The 16,375-nt window shown below is 41.6% G+C and overlaps 1 protein-coding gene across 1 annotated transcript in view; it reads right to left on the bottom strand.

Moving 5' to 3' along the window:
• Window positions 1–575: 575 nt before the first annotated feature.
• DAAM2 (dishevelled associated activator of morphogenesis 2) overlaps window positions 576–16,375 on the bottom strand; it is a gene marked incomplete at its 3' end in the record, with an annotated part of 220,508 nt that continues 204,708 nt past the window's right edge. The window contains exons 18-24 of the mRNA XM_015425505.1: window positions 15,483–15,567; window positions 13,714–13,820; window positions 13,011–13,099; window positions 10,909–11,077; window positions 10,445–10,552; window positions 8,927–8,987; window positions 576–707 (exon numbers count right to left, since the gene is read on the bottom strand). Coding sequence (XP_015280991.1) covers window positions 576–707; window positions 8,927–8,987; window positions 10,445–10,552; window positions 10,909–11,077; window positions 13,011–13,099; window positions 13,714–13,820; window positions 15,483–15,567 — 751 coding nt within the window. The remainder of the gene's footprint in view (window positions 708–8,926; window positions 8,988–10,444; window positions 10,553–10,908; window positions 11,078–13,010; window positions 13,100–13,713; window positions 13,821–15,482; window positions 15,568–16,375) is intronic.

Genomic DNA, 16,375 nt, shown 5'->3' with positions numbered 1-16,375 from the left:
CTCCTTCCAAAATGTACTCATAGGGTTGACAGATAGACAGGTTTCCATTTTCAAAAATAAAAATTACCATTGATTTCCTTCATAATGATGAACAGAACAGAAATATCTACTACATGAAGGTAAAGGTAAAGGTTTCCCTTGCTCAAAAGCCAGTCGTGTCCGATTCTAGGGTTGCAGTGCTCATCTCCGTTTCCAAGCCGAAGAACCAGCACTGTCCGAAGACATTTCTGAGGTCATGTGGCCGGCATGACTAAACGCCAAGGCGCATGAAATGCTGTTACCTTCCCACCGAAGTGGTACCTATTTATCTACTTGCAATTTCTTGCTTTCGAACTGCTAGGTTGGCAGGAGCTGGAACCAGAGACGGGAGCTCACTCCGTCATGCGGCACACTCGGGTCTGGAACTGCTGAACTACCGACCTTCTACAGCCTGCAGTTCAGCGTCTTAACCACTTGAGCCACCGCAGCTCAACTACATGAAACAGACCATTAAAAAAACAAACAAACAAAAAAACCCCAACCCATCTTTCCATAATGAGCTTCAGGACTGTAGACATTTAGAAGTGTTTTCCTACCTTATCCCTTGCATCATTCAAAAGGTCTTCTAGCTCCGAAAAGCTAAAACTGGCTACAGTGATGAAGTCACTCATGACAGGAACAAACCTATCACCTGCTTCCCGCATACGTCTCTTCTGGTAATCTAGCTCCTGAAGAAAGAGAAAGGTCAGAACAGTTGATTGATAGCTAGCAAGAAAGTATTTGGTGAAATAATTACAGCTGGTGGAGTCACATTGCTTAATCAAGCAATTTCTCCTCCAGTGCTTAATAAAAGCCTGTCATAACAAAACACTAGGAATCTACATGTACAGTTGTAATACAATCCAAGATCTAGGGGCCTTTTTTTGGGGGGGGGGCAACCATTAGCCTGGTAGAGTGTGTTCTGGATGAATAACCACTGGAATGTATGAAAGGTGCTTCCTAAGTGTTTCTAATTGTAGAACACAAAATTATATATGGCAATTGAAAGTGCAGAACCATTTTTAAAAAATACAAATTCCCAATGTAGCAAAGGACTGTAGCAACAGGATAGTTTGCAGGGGCCTAACTGTTTCAGAGATGATAATGAAGATTCAGTTTTAATTTTTTCTTTTAAAACCCCCCACTAAGTTTCTAGCAGCTTTACTTACAGGGAAAAGAAGCAAGCCTATACAAAGTTTCTGCTGTTCTAACCAGTAAGGGCAAATGCCCAGAGCCTTGAGAACTTGTTTTAATGCTATTAACCTTTTCTAATGGCTTATCCACTGAAATCATGGCTATGGTCCTTCTAATGATGGGTATGAACACTAAAAATAATAGATTGTGCAGTTGATTTCAGTCATGTGCTTTTTCCACTGCTAGGAATACTTTATGCCATTTCCTATGTTGCAGGTGGTGTGCTGAACAGCAGTGCAGTAACTGTTAGGTCCAGATACCATTCTAACCCCCTCTGTAGGGGGCCGCATCTCAGAGGTAAAGAACATGTTTTGCACACAAATGTTCCCAAGATTCCCACACCTCCATGGAGAAGATCTCAGCCGGGCTCGTAAAGACCTGGTTGACACGGACAATACTGCACATGGTGACCCTCTAGCGTGATCCCATGCAATGTGTATGTTCATACGCATGCTTCTTCATTTAAGGGCCACATGTGCTCAGAGATCCTCAGAGATATCTTGAGAAGATATGGAAACTTGTGACGTTTCCATATCTTGAGAAGATATGGAAACTTGTGAACATTTAGAGATGCTCACATTGTACTGAGACAGCTAGCCCTGCCATGAAAATATTTGAGGTGACATAATTTTCTTTCTTAAGGAAGAAAAACGTTTCAACATATTTTATTTCAAACTGAACAGCCTTTCTTCTGAAAGGCCCTCCCGAAATGTGATCTGCAAAGCTTGTCAGTGCTTTAAATGACCGCAGGAGGTCAGTCAAGCACAGTTATCCAAGTGTTCCTTACCACTCAGTTCAAGTCTTCAAGACTCTTGATCCCATAGCGAAGTCTGATAACACATTCTGAACAATCTTAACATTTACTCTAACCCCTAGAACTCCTGCTGCCTTCATGTGTACAATGCATTAATTTTCCCCAAGCCAAATAAAATGATTGTTCATCATATCAGTCATCTCTTCCACTCTGAGATACAACTAGGATACCTGGTAATTACATAACAATTTGCTAACCGCCATAAAATATACTGTCCTCAATATGTACACCCTTGCCAGTGTGCACTGGATTTCTACCCAGTAGTACAGGTTATTTACCAAATGTAGCTATTTTTTAAAACAATACTCCATGTACAAGGAACTGGATCTGACAAATCCAGGGCTATTTTGGGGCAGGAAGACACAGGAATGGAGTTCCGGCTGGCTCCCGTGTTGGCCACGCCCAGCAGGAACTAATTAGCATAAAAGGCCACACCCAACAGCAGAAACTCATTAGGATTCGCTACATTAGGGGTGTGTGGCCTAACATGCAAAGAAGTTCCTGCTACAAAAAAAGCCCTGGGTTTTGACAATAAACAAAGTAAATAGAATAAGAAGCAAAAGGTGGGTGTGGCTGGGTGACCACACCTCTGGTAACATGGGGGTGTGGCCTAATATGCTAATGAGATGTGCTGCCAGGGTGTGACCTAATATGGTAATGAGTTTCTGCTGTTGGGTGTCGCCTATTATGCTAATGAGTTCCTGCTGGGCCTTTTCTACAAAAAAAGCCCTGGACAAATCTGCTAGTGTGCAGGCTGAATTATGAACCCTTTTGTATCTTGCATCTGTGGTGCTATGAAACAAAAATCTATATGGAAATAATTAGAGGCTTACTTATATTTAGTCCAGGAGCATAGGAAAAACATCTTAAATGTTGTTAACCACGACTATTTATTCTTGCCCCTCTTTTCCTTACCACCCCATCCACCTCTACTTCTTCAGTTTACATTTATTTACTGCAACTTTTTCCTGCCTTTTTTCAAGGAGCTAAGTGTGGTGTACATGAGTCTTCCATTTCCATTTTATCCTCACAATAACCCTGTGAGTTAGATCAGGCTGAGAGAACATGACTGGCCTAAGGTAACCAAGGTCATTTCATAGCAAGACGGGATCTGAACGCATACTTTCACAGTCCAAGTCTCTCAAGGCAACACTCTTATGTTCTGCTTAAAGATCCCATGTACATTTTTAAAAAATCAATATCAACCTCTTCAGGGATTGCTTGGGACATTATTACCTCTCCAACTGAGAATGAAAATTAAGAATGGGCATACCATTGTAACGGGTTGAGCCAAAATGTGGACATTTGTTCAAATCTCTCTCCCAGATTTGGTTCAAGGCTTTTAAAGTATTGACAACTTCTGGTAGTATTGACAGCAAGGCCCAATCAGGAATGCTCACAAAACAGCAGTGCAAGTTTATAACTTTTTATTTTGTGATACTAGCTAGTTTCACTCTGGGAAGTTTCCGAAAGCTGGACTCGCATCTCGTCATTTTTAAATGGTACTGCCAGCCCTGGGAAGCAAAGGATTACAAAGTGCCTCTGTGAGCAGCTGACTGTGAACCTATTTTTAGTTTTGTGTTTGTAATAAGGGGCCTTGAAGAAACCTCTCAGCAGCCAGAGCCAGGACTGTGGCGAGAACACACTGGAACACAGTCAAGAGTTGCACCTTTTTTCTTTCCTTTTCCCCCCCGTTGTCCCCTCCCAACAAGGCTCTTCCATTGTTACTATAGTGCTGCATTTTTACATGCCAAAAATGTGAAATGAATGAGCAAGACTTGTGAGGTGGAGGCTGCCAAGGCTAAGAAAACTTGGGCGGGCGGGGAGACTGGTACATGAATGAGAAAAAAAGATCTTGCCCAGGAGGAGGGACTTGCAAGGATACTGGGCAAACAGTCCACAAGCTGAAAGCAAATCAAAGCAATGGTTTTGTCACTTGACAGCAGCAACTGTCTTGTAATGCCTAGACTGCCTGAAACAGCCAGCACCAAGGCATGAAGGAACACAGCTCTTTTTCCATGGGAAAACCTGTGATCATCAGAGAAAGGGTGCGGCAAGGGGTAACCTTGTCGAGGGATAAGGTTCCCATAACTTCACACGAATGAGCCCTGTGCTACAATAGGATCCACATGACTACTGGATTAAAATGCACAAGCACACACATTTAAGGAAGTTTAGATACCATTTAACTCCCTTTAACCTTCTTTTCATACTGACAGTTGAAATGGATGGATTTTCCCCTACCCTTTCCAAGTGTGTTTCTGGATGACATGGAGATTCTTAGTTGTGTTCCTGGTTGCAAGCACCAGATCAGGGTTGGTAATTAAGTTCAATTCCACTTGGTACACACACAAAGCTGCCTTATAATGAACCAGACCATTGGTCCATCAAGGTCTGTACTGTCTACTCAGACTGGCAGCAGCTTTCCGGGGTCCGAGGCTGAAGTCTTTTACCTACTGCCCAGTTTTTTTTAATGCTAGGGACTGAACCCGGGACCTTCTGCATGCAAAGCAGAGGCTTTTCCACTGAGCCACAGTTGGGAGAACTCTAGAGTGGGCAGTGGAATCTGGGATGAATTGGACAATCTACCCTGAGGACATGCAGAGAGGCCTAGCAAAGGTGCTCCTGGCAAGGACCTAGAGTTCCCTAGAAGTATCCCAGGGCCACCCTAGGTAAGTCTCATAGATCCTAAACACTGCCAGAAGTCTCAAAGTGTAACCCTGGGATACTTTTGACTGCACTATCATTACCTCACAGGCTCAAAGCCCTGGAAGCACGACAAGGGAGAAGTGCACAAAGGGCCTAGAGAAGCCTGGGCACATTCCTAGGCTGGGCTATGGCAAACCCATCCTAGTTCCACAGCAGGGCTAGAAGTTGATAAAACCAGCAGGTCTGGGTACACTCCATTAATGCTTCTGGCTCAGATTCCAAATATTTTCTTACATCTCAAAAATTAATATGGAGCACAAGAGTGTAATTCTGTGGTGTGGCATCAGTTTAAAACACACACACGGTTGGGCCAAAAAGTACCTGGTCAGGGACAATATTTGTCACTTTTGGACGTTATTGTAGATTATTAATGATAACTGAGGCTATTGTAAGGGCCAATATCTGTTTTAAACTATTATGAAACAAATACATGTATTTTTGTATATTTGTTAATATCTGTGAATTTTTAAAGTGGCATTAGTTACCCTCATCCTTTTAATTGTCTTCAAACCTACTTATTGCAGAGACCTTGCCAACTCTGGTGCTGGACCTAATCAAAAGTTTATGCTTACATGTTTGAGCATTCACAAACCATTCTCTAAACTAAGTTGTCTGAAGATTCAAAGTAGGCATAAACCAACCCCTGACAGAGGCAACCCCCAACATGCCTAAAACAACCCCCAATGCTAATCCATCCAAACTTCTTATCACTAAAATATTCCCAAATAAGCTGAGAACAAGTCGCTTCAAGATGCCTTAAATTATGACTGTCATCTAAAAGGCCGTTAGCAAGAAACTCTGGATTGAAACACTGTGTTTTAATTCAGCCAACAGTTGTCTTGAATCAGCAAGTTAAATGATTTATGGTGCCAAGGGAGGGAGAAATATAATTCAGTTCTGTGGCTGACAGGTGACCTCTGTCTGCAAATACAGAACAACACAAAGGGACACTTTTCTCAATGCATGATTAGCAGGTATACATAACAGACCAACGTTGAGTACTTGCCAAAACTGTACCCAGAACATCAATACCTGCCCTCCAGCTCACGATTTTCTCTCCAAAGTACTGTATACATAATTACTCATACATAGTTGACCTTGTTAGGGAGGTCATTGAAGGTCATCCCAATTTGCAGGTGGGAAACAGAGAGTGACTCACTGAAGGCCACACAGAGAGCTAGTGGCACAGCCAAGATGAGAAAGTAGGTGTTCTTGGCTCCAAGTCCTCCATTCAGCCCACCAGACCACAATACCCTGGAGAACACCAGTATGACTGAATCTTTCTATTTTGCAAGAGACTATTTGGCTTCAGTTCTTTTTTGCCTACAGGGATTCTGTTCTGTTCCCCAGACCTGTACCAGAATTCTAAAGAACATTTCCTCTAAAGCCTATAAAAGTGATGAATAAAAAATAAGAGGATTGGTAAAATTTAGAATTACTCCCTCGAACATAGATGGGTAATTCTATCTAAGCTTAAGTACAAGATTCCTTTTCCACTGAATTTTGTATGTAAGGTGTACTGAGTGAGAAACATGCGCAGTCCTGTTAACTGCAGTAAAATGTATAAGACATGGAGGGGGGGAGAAGTTGAGGAATGGGTTTGTTTGGCATTAACAAATAAAGGGAAATTCCCACACACAACTGAAAGCATAGGGCAGCAGCCATGGAGAGAGCACTCCAGGTAGCAACATATAAACACAAAGGCTGGACAGTGGCTACTATTTTCATCAGTTTATGCTTGCAGCATGGTTGGCTGAAGTCCCAGTCCTGATTGAGCCCTTACATCCCAGAACTTCCAAGGAAGGGCAAAAATTCTCCCCTTCCCCTTCCGCTCAATTGCCCTGCAACCGTGGCTGGCAGTTCTCCTTAGCACAGTGCCACACAATTTGCCACCAGTTTAAGAATGCTGCTGTCCCAGAGTTCTAGTGCTGGAAGAGGCTTCAGACAAAGCTGTGGGTGCTCAAGAAGGGATCTCAAGACCTCACAAAATGGTTGTGCAGAGTATTAATCAAGACAGATACATGACAGAGATGTAGGACTGGACTGTACCTGTGCATTTATTTGGAAGTAGAAATATCTAAATTCCTTCACAGATGTGTTTCAGGCTGATTTCAGACATCACCACAAGCTGCAGTTAAGCTGAGAGAGTGCTTAAACATGGCTTGATGCCATGCTTGCTCATGTATCTCACTCTTTCTTTCTCACACAGAACATGATTAAGAATTCCTGGTTCTGAAGCAAATTCCAGTACACTCTCCCCATCCCAGCTTAACTGAAGCTTGTTGTGATGTCTGAATGCAACCTTAGTCTCAGACTCATATGTCATAAATAGTACAGTAGCCTGTATCCAACCATACATTCCAAAGGCTTAAGGGCACTTTAGTTTTCTAAAGAGGGCATGGCAATTGCCACTGATTCCCTCTCTCATTGCAGAGGCTCCAATTTATCCCCATGCTATTCCAAAGGGCTCACTGACCCCTGACCCCAGAACTAAATTTTGGTAGATGCCCAGCAGACTGTAGCAGAAGATGGGAAAGTAGCTGAAATCTCTGCCCCTTAAGTGTCCTTAATTCTCTAGAATTGCATGACTGAATACAGGCTAATGTGTGAAAAGGAGTTAATACTACTACAATAGTGCTGTAATAAAGTATAACACTTTATGGTGCCTCTCCATTTCATACCTTCTGTCCTCCTACCAAGCAGCATTTTTGGGCAGGTGTGATGGACTGCACTTTTAAAACAAAGAGTCTTGTGCCTCTCCATTTCATGCCTTCTGTCCTCCTACCAAGCAGCGTTTTTGGGCAGGTGTGACGGACTGCACTTTTAAAAGCTTGGAAGTGCTGTGAAAATAGATAAAGGACTGTGAAGGTTTAATTCTTCACAGAGCCAGAAAGCCTTGAGTGACAGGCTGCTCCAAGCAATCTGATTGGTTAGCATCAGCTGAGCAGAGAAAGACTTCTAACTGGATTCTGAGGCGAATTCAGTCTGATTTCTGCCTTAGCTGAGAAGAGTCAGGATTCCTGACAGTTTCAGGATTCAGCCCTGACTAAGAGCAGTTTAACACAGACAGGAGAACTGAGGAAAGTTGGCAAGGACAAGTGGGTAGTTAGACGGAGACTCCCATTCGAGCCAAGGAAAGGGGGTAGATCTTCTAGTGAGAGATTAAAATTCCCTACCCTGTGAAACAGGGAGTTAGCTCTGAAGAGCAGAGAGATCCCTAGTCTGGTGTAGTTAGAAACTGCCTTTGGAGATCTTAAGAGTCAGTTAAAAACTCAAGACGAGTACTGGTGTTTCAAGAGGGGTCTGGGTATTAGAAAGAGTATACCAGCCTTCTGGAAACCAAAAGAGTTAGAGAATACTGAAAGAAAGTGTACTGAAGTGTTTAGGGAAAACACTGGAACAAAAACCTCTCAACATCAAGATTTACTTCATTGTGAAAAGCTTAAGAAACATTCATTAGCCTGAAACATAAGTACTAGGTCTGTGCATGTACTGATTTTACCTCAGAAATATCAATATTGAGTTACCACAGAAATTTTATCCAATTTCACATGACCTTTCCCCTCTATGTTGAATGAAATATTTTGTTAATTTGGAATATGAAAACTTCTCAAGTGCCATTCAAGTTGTATATCTTAAAGGACACTCCCATTCTTTCCCTCAGGTTCCTGGGCTGAGCCAACAGCCAAAGTACCACCCTATGACAGGGTGGGACAGAAAGAATTCTTCAGGAATGAAGAAAACAGACAACAAGGGTAGCTCAGTCAAAAAAGGGAAAGAAAAACGGAGGGAAAATCTTGCCTCTGAGGGAGGGAGGTAGATGGGGGCAGGTAACAAATTCTTTAACATTCTAGGTCACACCCATGCAGGCCTGTCCACAGAGGCCACACCAAATAGCTGCTCACAGACCAGAAGTCTTTCAAAAAAGTGAACAACCGTGTTCAACATTTTTTATGCTTGACATTTGTCACACTCCTGTTCAATTCTCCCCCATACCCCCAGCAGCAGATCAAACAAGTGTCTTGTTAAGTGGCACATCTGTTAATATAATCAGCCTGGCCTTTCTAGGAGAGACTTTAAAAATGCATTCAATCCTAGGGAAACAGTCTGTGCTTGACAAAGAAAGAAAGGCTCCTTCTTCTGTCACAATTTTTTTTAACATGGGGTATTTGAAAACTATGACACACTTACTGCTTCAACAGCTTTCAATCCATTCTTTATGTTATTGACTTCCTTCTCCAGCTCCACCAGGCTACAAGGAGACACAGAGATATGGCAGTTAAAACAAAACGGCCAGTGTTACATGGGGTATACGAGAACTACTGAAGCAGAAAAAAAATCACTGGTCCATCGTCTGGTATCCTCCCTTCAGCACCAGCCCCAAACCAGATGCACAGAGGTGGGAGGAAGAGGTCCATTCTTCTTTGAACTGGCTTTTAATAGGACGTTTAAGACCAACTTCCGTCACAGTTTAGAGTCATATTAAAGATCCCATTCAGAATAGGTCTAAGTATTTTAGCCACAGGCCATCTGTAGAAGGAAAGCAGGATGCCAAGCTTATAAACACTTGATGCTCTAATAAATTGTGCTAGCCACATGGCCAGCCTTATATAAATGCCTAACCCACATGCAAAAAACTTACTACCAGAATATCTATAACAATCAGATTAGCTTTCTCCTCCTCCCCCCATGCACCCTATTCCATTCTTCTCCCTCAAACTAGCTAACAACCTGTAAGTTGACTACAGTTTACCGTTTTGATTATTTCTAAAAAAACGTATCTTTCTAGAATTCTTATCAGTGAACATCTTCAAGGCTTTTTCCATTAAGTGTTCCCTTCTGCCATGCAAGCAATTGCTCATGTTATGGTTTTTACGTATCAATTTCTTCTCATAGGTCTATACATTTGGTTTTATAAAACGGGGGTGGAATGGGGGGAAAAATTCCTTTAAGGACAGATTTTATACCAGAAACCCAAAGTTCACACATGTGCAGCAAACCCACCTATGTGTGGAATAAACCCAGCCATGGCAGTTAAAACAGCTAGTCAACAACAAGCCAGTGCAACAACTCTCGAGTGAACCAAACCTGTCCAATCAGTTGAATAAAGAATTAATTTGGATAAAGATCACTGGGATGAGTATGGTTATCTGGAGAAGCGAGCAGTGACTCACGAAAGCTCAAACCCTACCACAAATTTTGTGAGTCCTTAAGGTGCTCTGGACTCTTACTCTTTTCTATGGTTACAAGGTTAATGCAGACTGATAAATGTCTGTTAGCTTTTCATCCAGCAGTATACCAATCAAGAGTCTGTGTCACATGAGAGCAACATGACAGGTGGTGCCAGTTAATGCTTAGATGTGTTCATTAACAAAGACTGGGTAAAAGACGCAGCCCAAAGTTCAAGAGGGACAGGCTGTCATGTGGCTCTCATGTGATACTGCAGAGTCTGTAAAACCTTCCTTTTTAAAAGATATAATTGGGGTGGGCATATGTTATGCACTGGACGTTTTTAGACAAGAGCTGCTACTATTGGACTGGATAATGATGAGCATGTAAAGTTTTTTACTCACTTGAACGGCATTTATTAGAATTGTCAGTTTTAGTCCATTATTTAGTTATTTTTCACTTTCTATGAACTGCCTTGAGCACAGGAAAGGTAAGGTACAGATGCCTAAATAAAGCACATGCAGACACAAACATACTTACTTGACTTTTGCTGCTTCTGGAAGATACTGCAATTCTGACTGTATGTCCAGGATATCTATGTAGTTCTTCTCAAATATCATAATTAAGTAGTGCAACAGTGTAATGTTCCTATGGGCAAAGAGAGGCAAAGACAGACAGAAACCAAGAGGGGGGAGGGGGGTTAGTTGCCATCAAATATGAGTTTGTCTGTGAATTCAGGCTTGACCAGATAAAGGTTCAGATATAAGTATCAGCATTTATGTTTATCATATAAGAGCAGAGTGGATAGCAAATAATAATTTCTCTTAACAGAAGAGTCCATACAGCCCCAGCTTCTTTTTCAAAGGTCGCATGCCTGTCAAAGCCTTACATGATTCAAAAGACCACAGTGAGAGCACAAAAAGGATCCACATCATATCCCTCCTCATTTCCTCATCCCAACAATATCCCCCATGTAAAAAAAAGAGGTAATTTTCAAAACCTACTTATCTATGCTAGATTTGGTGTCAGCTATTTTGTTCAGGCTGGAAACTTTAAAGCCAAATGCATTTCCTCTTTGGCCCTTGTTCATGTAATTGCCAAAGGCTAAAACAACCTCCAGAAGCTGCTTTAGGCGCTTGCTACGGGTAAGCTCTTTGGAAGCCAGGAGAATCGCTGAAAGACAGAGGAACCTTTAGGTTAGCATCAATAATAATCTGTAGGGAAGGCATTTTAACACATCAGATGGCAGAGGAAGAATACCTCTAACAAATTAATGTAATTCAATTTTATTGCATTGTTTGTTATCAGTTACTGCATTGTTTGTTATATGTATTATCCTGGCCTTTTTTTTTAAAAAAAATGTTCTCTGATTCTGTAGAACTTAAATTTCAATGAGAAAGGTGGACCATAAATGAAGTCAGTCAGTCAGTCAGTAAATAAATAAATAAATGACTACGATTAGTTACTGAAATCAGGATTCGACTTGCAAATGAACCACTCAAATACTGGTTTGTCTTTGCCCATACCAGGTATCTCTGCGGACAGGGAACACACAAGGGTGGCGCTGAGGAACAAGCATGAGCTTTGCAGAGAAAAGGTTCAGCAGGCGAACATACTGTGTTCAACTTCTATGATCCTCACAAGCAGAGGCTCGAGTCTGTTCAGTTTGCTGTCTTCCAAACCAAGCAGCTATCAATGGTTCTGAGGATACAGAGTAGCTGTGGTGATGGAATTTCATTTCCTTGCCTTACAGGCACCTTTGCAGTTGTGCATTAGGTAAAATCAGAGTATCCACCCAGGATCTGGATGGTTGGGTCAGGAAATTAAATAACATGTAGGGGAGTTGTGTTTTCCATGAGACTGTGCAAAAATGTACACGCACAATATAATCTTGACAGCACCTCCTGGCCCATGTCCTACCAGCAAAAACACTGGTCTAAGTATAAACTCAGCGGCAGTGAAAAACAAGGCCTCTTTCCCCTATTTGTCTTCTGCCTTGCCTACATAGACTTAGGTGAATACCTGACAGTAAAAAAATTTAAAAATCAAAATGTTGATCATAATCACTGGCTGTCTGATTGATCTGCTCACTCTTTATTTATATGAGTGGTTGTTGAGTGTCATGCAGTAACAATGGGTCTGTGGGGTCAGCTGAACCTGTGAGTGCTCAAGCACAAGTTACGATTAAGCCAAGGGGATCAAGTGAAATCATTCTGAAGGTGAACTGAGATTAATAAACCAAATAGTTCCATATTCAGGCATGATGTACCCTAACAAACCAAGGGAAGTGGAATAGCCCACATTCAAACAATCTATGTCTCTAGTGCACTTTTATTCCCACCACATCCAACTAGCTCAGGGTGGCATACATGGTTCTCCTTTCACCATTTTATCTTCATAACAACCCTTTGAGACAGGTGAGGCTGACATAGAGGGACTGGCCCAAGGTCACCCAGAAACTTCAGCGCAAAGCACGTACAGAGCCCAGGACTCTGAAATCCTAGCCCAACATGCTGACCACTGTACCAGACGATTGCAGTAACCACAGTTAATTTAATTAAACCATGGGTTTTTGTGATGTCTGAACTGAGCCCCAATCTGGGATGCCCTAAATGCACACAAAATTCAAGGTGCTGGAGTGCTACCAGAGGACCTTTTCATACTGAGCCGGGGGGGGGGGGCAACAGGGGGGGGGCTCCTCGTGTCCTGGCCCCCCTGCTGGACCTCCTGATAGCACCTGGTGTTTTTTGGCCACTGTGTGACACAGAGTGTTGGACTAGATGGGCCCATTGGCCTGATCCAACATTGGCTTCTCTTATGTTCTTGTACTATGGAGAGAAATGGTTCCTATGGAAAGTACTGCCAGAGAAGCCTTGGACTTCTTCCCTTCAGTCCATGCTTTAAGTCAGCCAGGAAATTTCCTAGCATTTGCTGCCAAGTGAGGTAGGGCTGTCCAGGATGCTGCTCTAGCTACCAACAGAATCAGGGCTTGGATTACTCATCTAGTAATATAAAACTCTTCGTTTAACCATCTGTTTTGCCTAGCATACTTCTTGATAGACTGCTATCAATAATAAGATGCTGTATAGGAAGACCTTGAACTTACCTTCCACTTTTGGCTTGGCTTCTGCAAGCCTCTCTGGGAACTTCTTCTTAAAGAACAACGCTTGAAGTCGTTGCTGGTAGTGATCGATTCTGAAGAAGAAAGAGGAAGCAGAAGACCTAGATTATCTCTCAGTGAGAGCCTAAAAAAGGCAGAACAACCATAAACTCCATACACGCCTTATGTAACTATAAAGGCTGTGCAATGGTCCAGTGATTAGAATCAGACAGATTGTAGTGCCTTGGTTATAATTTTGTATAGAGGGGGAAAATAAATGTTTCAAACAAATATAAGAAACTTCACTAGCCACTTTCATTTGGACACAAGGACTCACTGCAATAAATTGCAACACTGTAGCCACTGCTTAACAAATCAGGCTGTAGTTAAATCACACGTTACAGGCAACTCACTGAAGAGCTGGCCAACTCATATTTTTATTTGTAGCATTAATTTTATTTAATTAAAAGAAATCAGATTCATTATATTAATTCACAACGACCATTACAATAGGTTCAAAGAGAAAATGGAAGATTCATTTTATATATAATACTATATATGTATAATACTGTATTCTTGTGTTGTTTTTATATTCCATAACCTGCCACGCAAATCCATTACAGTAAGAGAGGGTGGGATATAAATGTTTTAATGTCATTTAAAAACAAAAACAAAACCTGTTCTCTCTTTTTCATACAGACATATGTACCTGCTCATTTCATAAAGGAAACGATCTGCCCGAGCCATGCGGTCGATTTCATGCTTATGTTCTTCTAGAAGGTCAATATCACTCTTCTCTGGAACAAACTTCAGAAGCTGGAACCACAAGTGCAAACAAAAAAACCCAAAACTCAGCACGAAGGAACCAACCAAAGTAGGGAGGATGCAAGCAAGAATTGGTATTGCAAGGAAGGGCTGCTCCAAATTCCTCATATGAGAGCAGTTGCAAAGGAATGCAGTTGTGGTTACAAGACTGCCCTTTCTGAAACATCTGGTTGCTCTTCTGTCTTCATCCTCCCCTCTATGACTTCATTAGACATTTCTAAATTCTACATAGGATTTCCCGTTTCATGTCATTCCCTTGACAGCCAGAGGCATTCTAGAATGTAGTGCTGGACTAAAGTACAATTTAGCACCAGAAGTGTTCATCCCACTTATCTCTCATTATGATGGTCTTTAAGGTGCTAGTGAACTTGAATATGTGTGCTCCTGCAGACCAGCACAGCTACCCTCTGAAATCTCTCACAGACAATGCCTCAACCACCCCTTCACCTTTTTCAGTGATTCTGCCTTATAAAGACAATGAACAATATCAGTGTCACTTGACAAGATGCTCAAGACAGGCTCCTATTAGTGAGATGGTCTTAAAAGGCTCATAGGTGGACAGATTTTCTGCATATCTAGGAGGAGTAATACTTTGACTTGGCCATAAATACTGTCATTCAAACACATCCCAGTCACTTAGAAGAAACTGCCTAAAAATAATAATAGATAAGCAACCTGCCTTTTATCATTCTCCCCTGTATCCTAAGATGCATGAGTGTTGAAATTTTCTGGCAGCCTACAGAAAAGATAACTACAGTGATTGCTGAACACATCTGAATGCCCAGCTGGTAAACACACAGATCTTGTGCATCCCTTCAATATTAATGACACGTTGCTTCTTTCAGTGCTTTCGGAAGAGAAATTCAAGGAATTTGCTTCAGAAAGGCACTAATCTTATTGTAGTAGATAAGGCAATTCAACACCGTTAAGTGGTATAGGCAGCACAGCATAGCAGAGGTCTGTACAAAGGTCTGACCCTGCATTCCAGGCACACTAGCTGAAAGACAGGAAAATAGCCAAAAAGGAGAGGGTGAAAACAGGACATTCCACAGTGAGAAGTGAAGAACAGGGACTTGCCTAAAGTCAGCTAGTAAGTTTGTGACCAAGTCAAATTATCAACTGAGGCCCTCACAAAGTTATATACTCCATCTCAGAACACCATACAAGAACCACCTTAAAACAAAGGTGAGCATGCTTCCTTTGTTCCCTAAATTTAATTGTTGGGGTTTTTTGCTCACAGTCTTTCTCCCTCCTGGTTTCTCAGTCTCAGGTCTTATCCCTCCTCTCCTCATAATATCAGAACACCCAAAAACATGTAATACCTTTTAATAGCACCAAAGCATAACAAAATAGTCTGTGAGTTTCCAGGTTCAGTGCAAGGATGATAATATTGGTCCTATTTTACAGTATTAAATAAGTATAGTTTAGAAGCCACAGAGGGATTCCATGGCAAATAAGAGAATTGCATGCCATGAATTTTGCCTGGCTGGAAAAATTCCATTGCTACATCATTACATTCCAAAGCCATATTCATACCTACTGTAAGGCACAAGCCACTCCTTTAAAGGCATCTGGGCTGCAGCTAGTGAAAAAGAGGAGGAGACTATGTTCCTTTACAGGCAACATTTTAAAGAGCCTTTGGAAGCAACCCACCTGCTCAAGCATATCTTTAGCCAGATCTTCTTCTTCATCCATTTTCAAGATTGCCTGTCGGATTTCTTCGTTAGATAGTTTCAACCTTAATATTAATGGTGATCCATTACTTGGATTGCAAAACTGATTCTGACAAATTCAATCAACATTTTGTTGGGGAAAAGGTAAGATTCCTGGAAACAAGCCCCATTACAAGGCTTACAAACAATATTTCTCCATTCTATCATAATTTATACACATAGCCCTTCCAATACACAGCTGAAACATGAATAGTGATATATAAACACATTTATTGTAGATGACCTTCCCATGAATGGCGTGTCATGCAGAAAAGCTTTCATACATGAGGGGGTCATATTTTGATGCTCCTCTATGTAATCAGGGGGGGGGGTTAGTTCTAGCCTAGACCTTTGTGCACTGTTCTAGTTTTATGCCATACAGGTAATTATTAATGTAGGATTGCTTTGAAAAATGTCTGTATGAGGTTGCCCATTCTACCACCTCTCTGATATTTGTAGATAAAAACCAAGGCTTGTTCAGGTATGTTTATTTATTTATTTATTTATTATTCGCATTTTTATCCCGCCCTCCCCGGAGGCTCAGGGCGGCTAACAAGGCATGGTAAAAAGCTGTGTGCGAATCAAAATTTTGTCTAGTTTCAGTGCTATTGATCCTTCCTGAGTATTTGGTTTTGTGATGGTAAGGCCGATGTATTGATTCCAAGTTAAAATAATATTTTTTCCTAGTATGTGAACTTAAAAGCAAGGAAGATCTTCTCCATTCTGATAGTGTTCAAAAACCAAGGTAACTCTTGAATCAATTGTCCTGCAAGCATTTGTGACAGGACCATGTCCATGAAACATGAGCAAAACTTAAAAGATGAAGTCGCATAG

This window comes from Gekko japonicus, unplaced genomic scaffold, assembly GCF_001447785.1.
Source record: "Gekko japonicus isolate JY-2015 unplaced genomic scaffold, Gekko_japonicus_V1.1 scaffold506, whole genome shotgun sequence".
Classification (NCBI taxonomy): domain Eukaryota; kingdom Metazoa; phylum Chordata; class Lepidosauria; order Squamata; family Gekkonidae; genus Gekko; species Gekko japonicus.
This window is presented reverse-complemented; position numbering and strand designations above follow the sequence as displayed.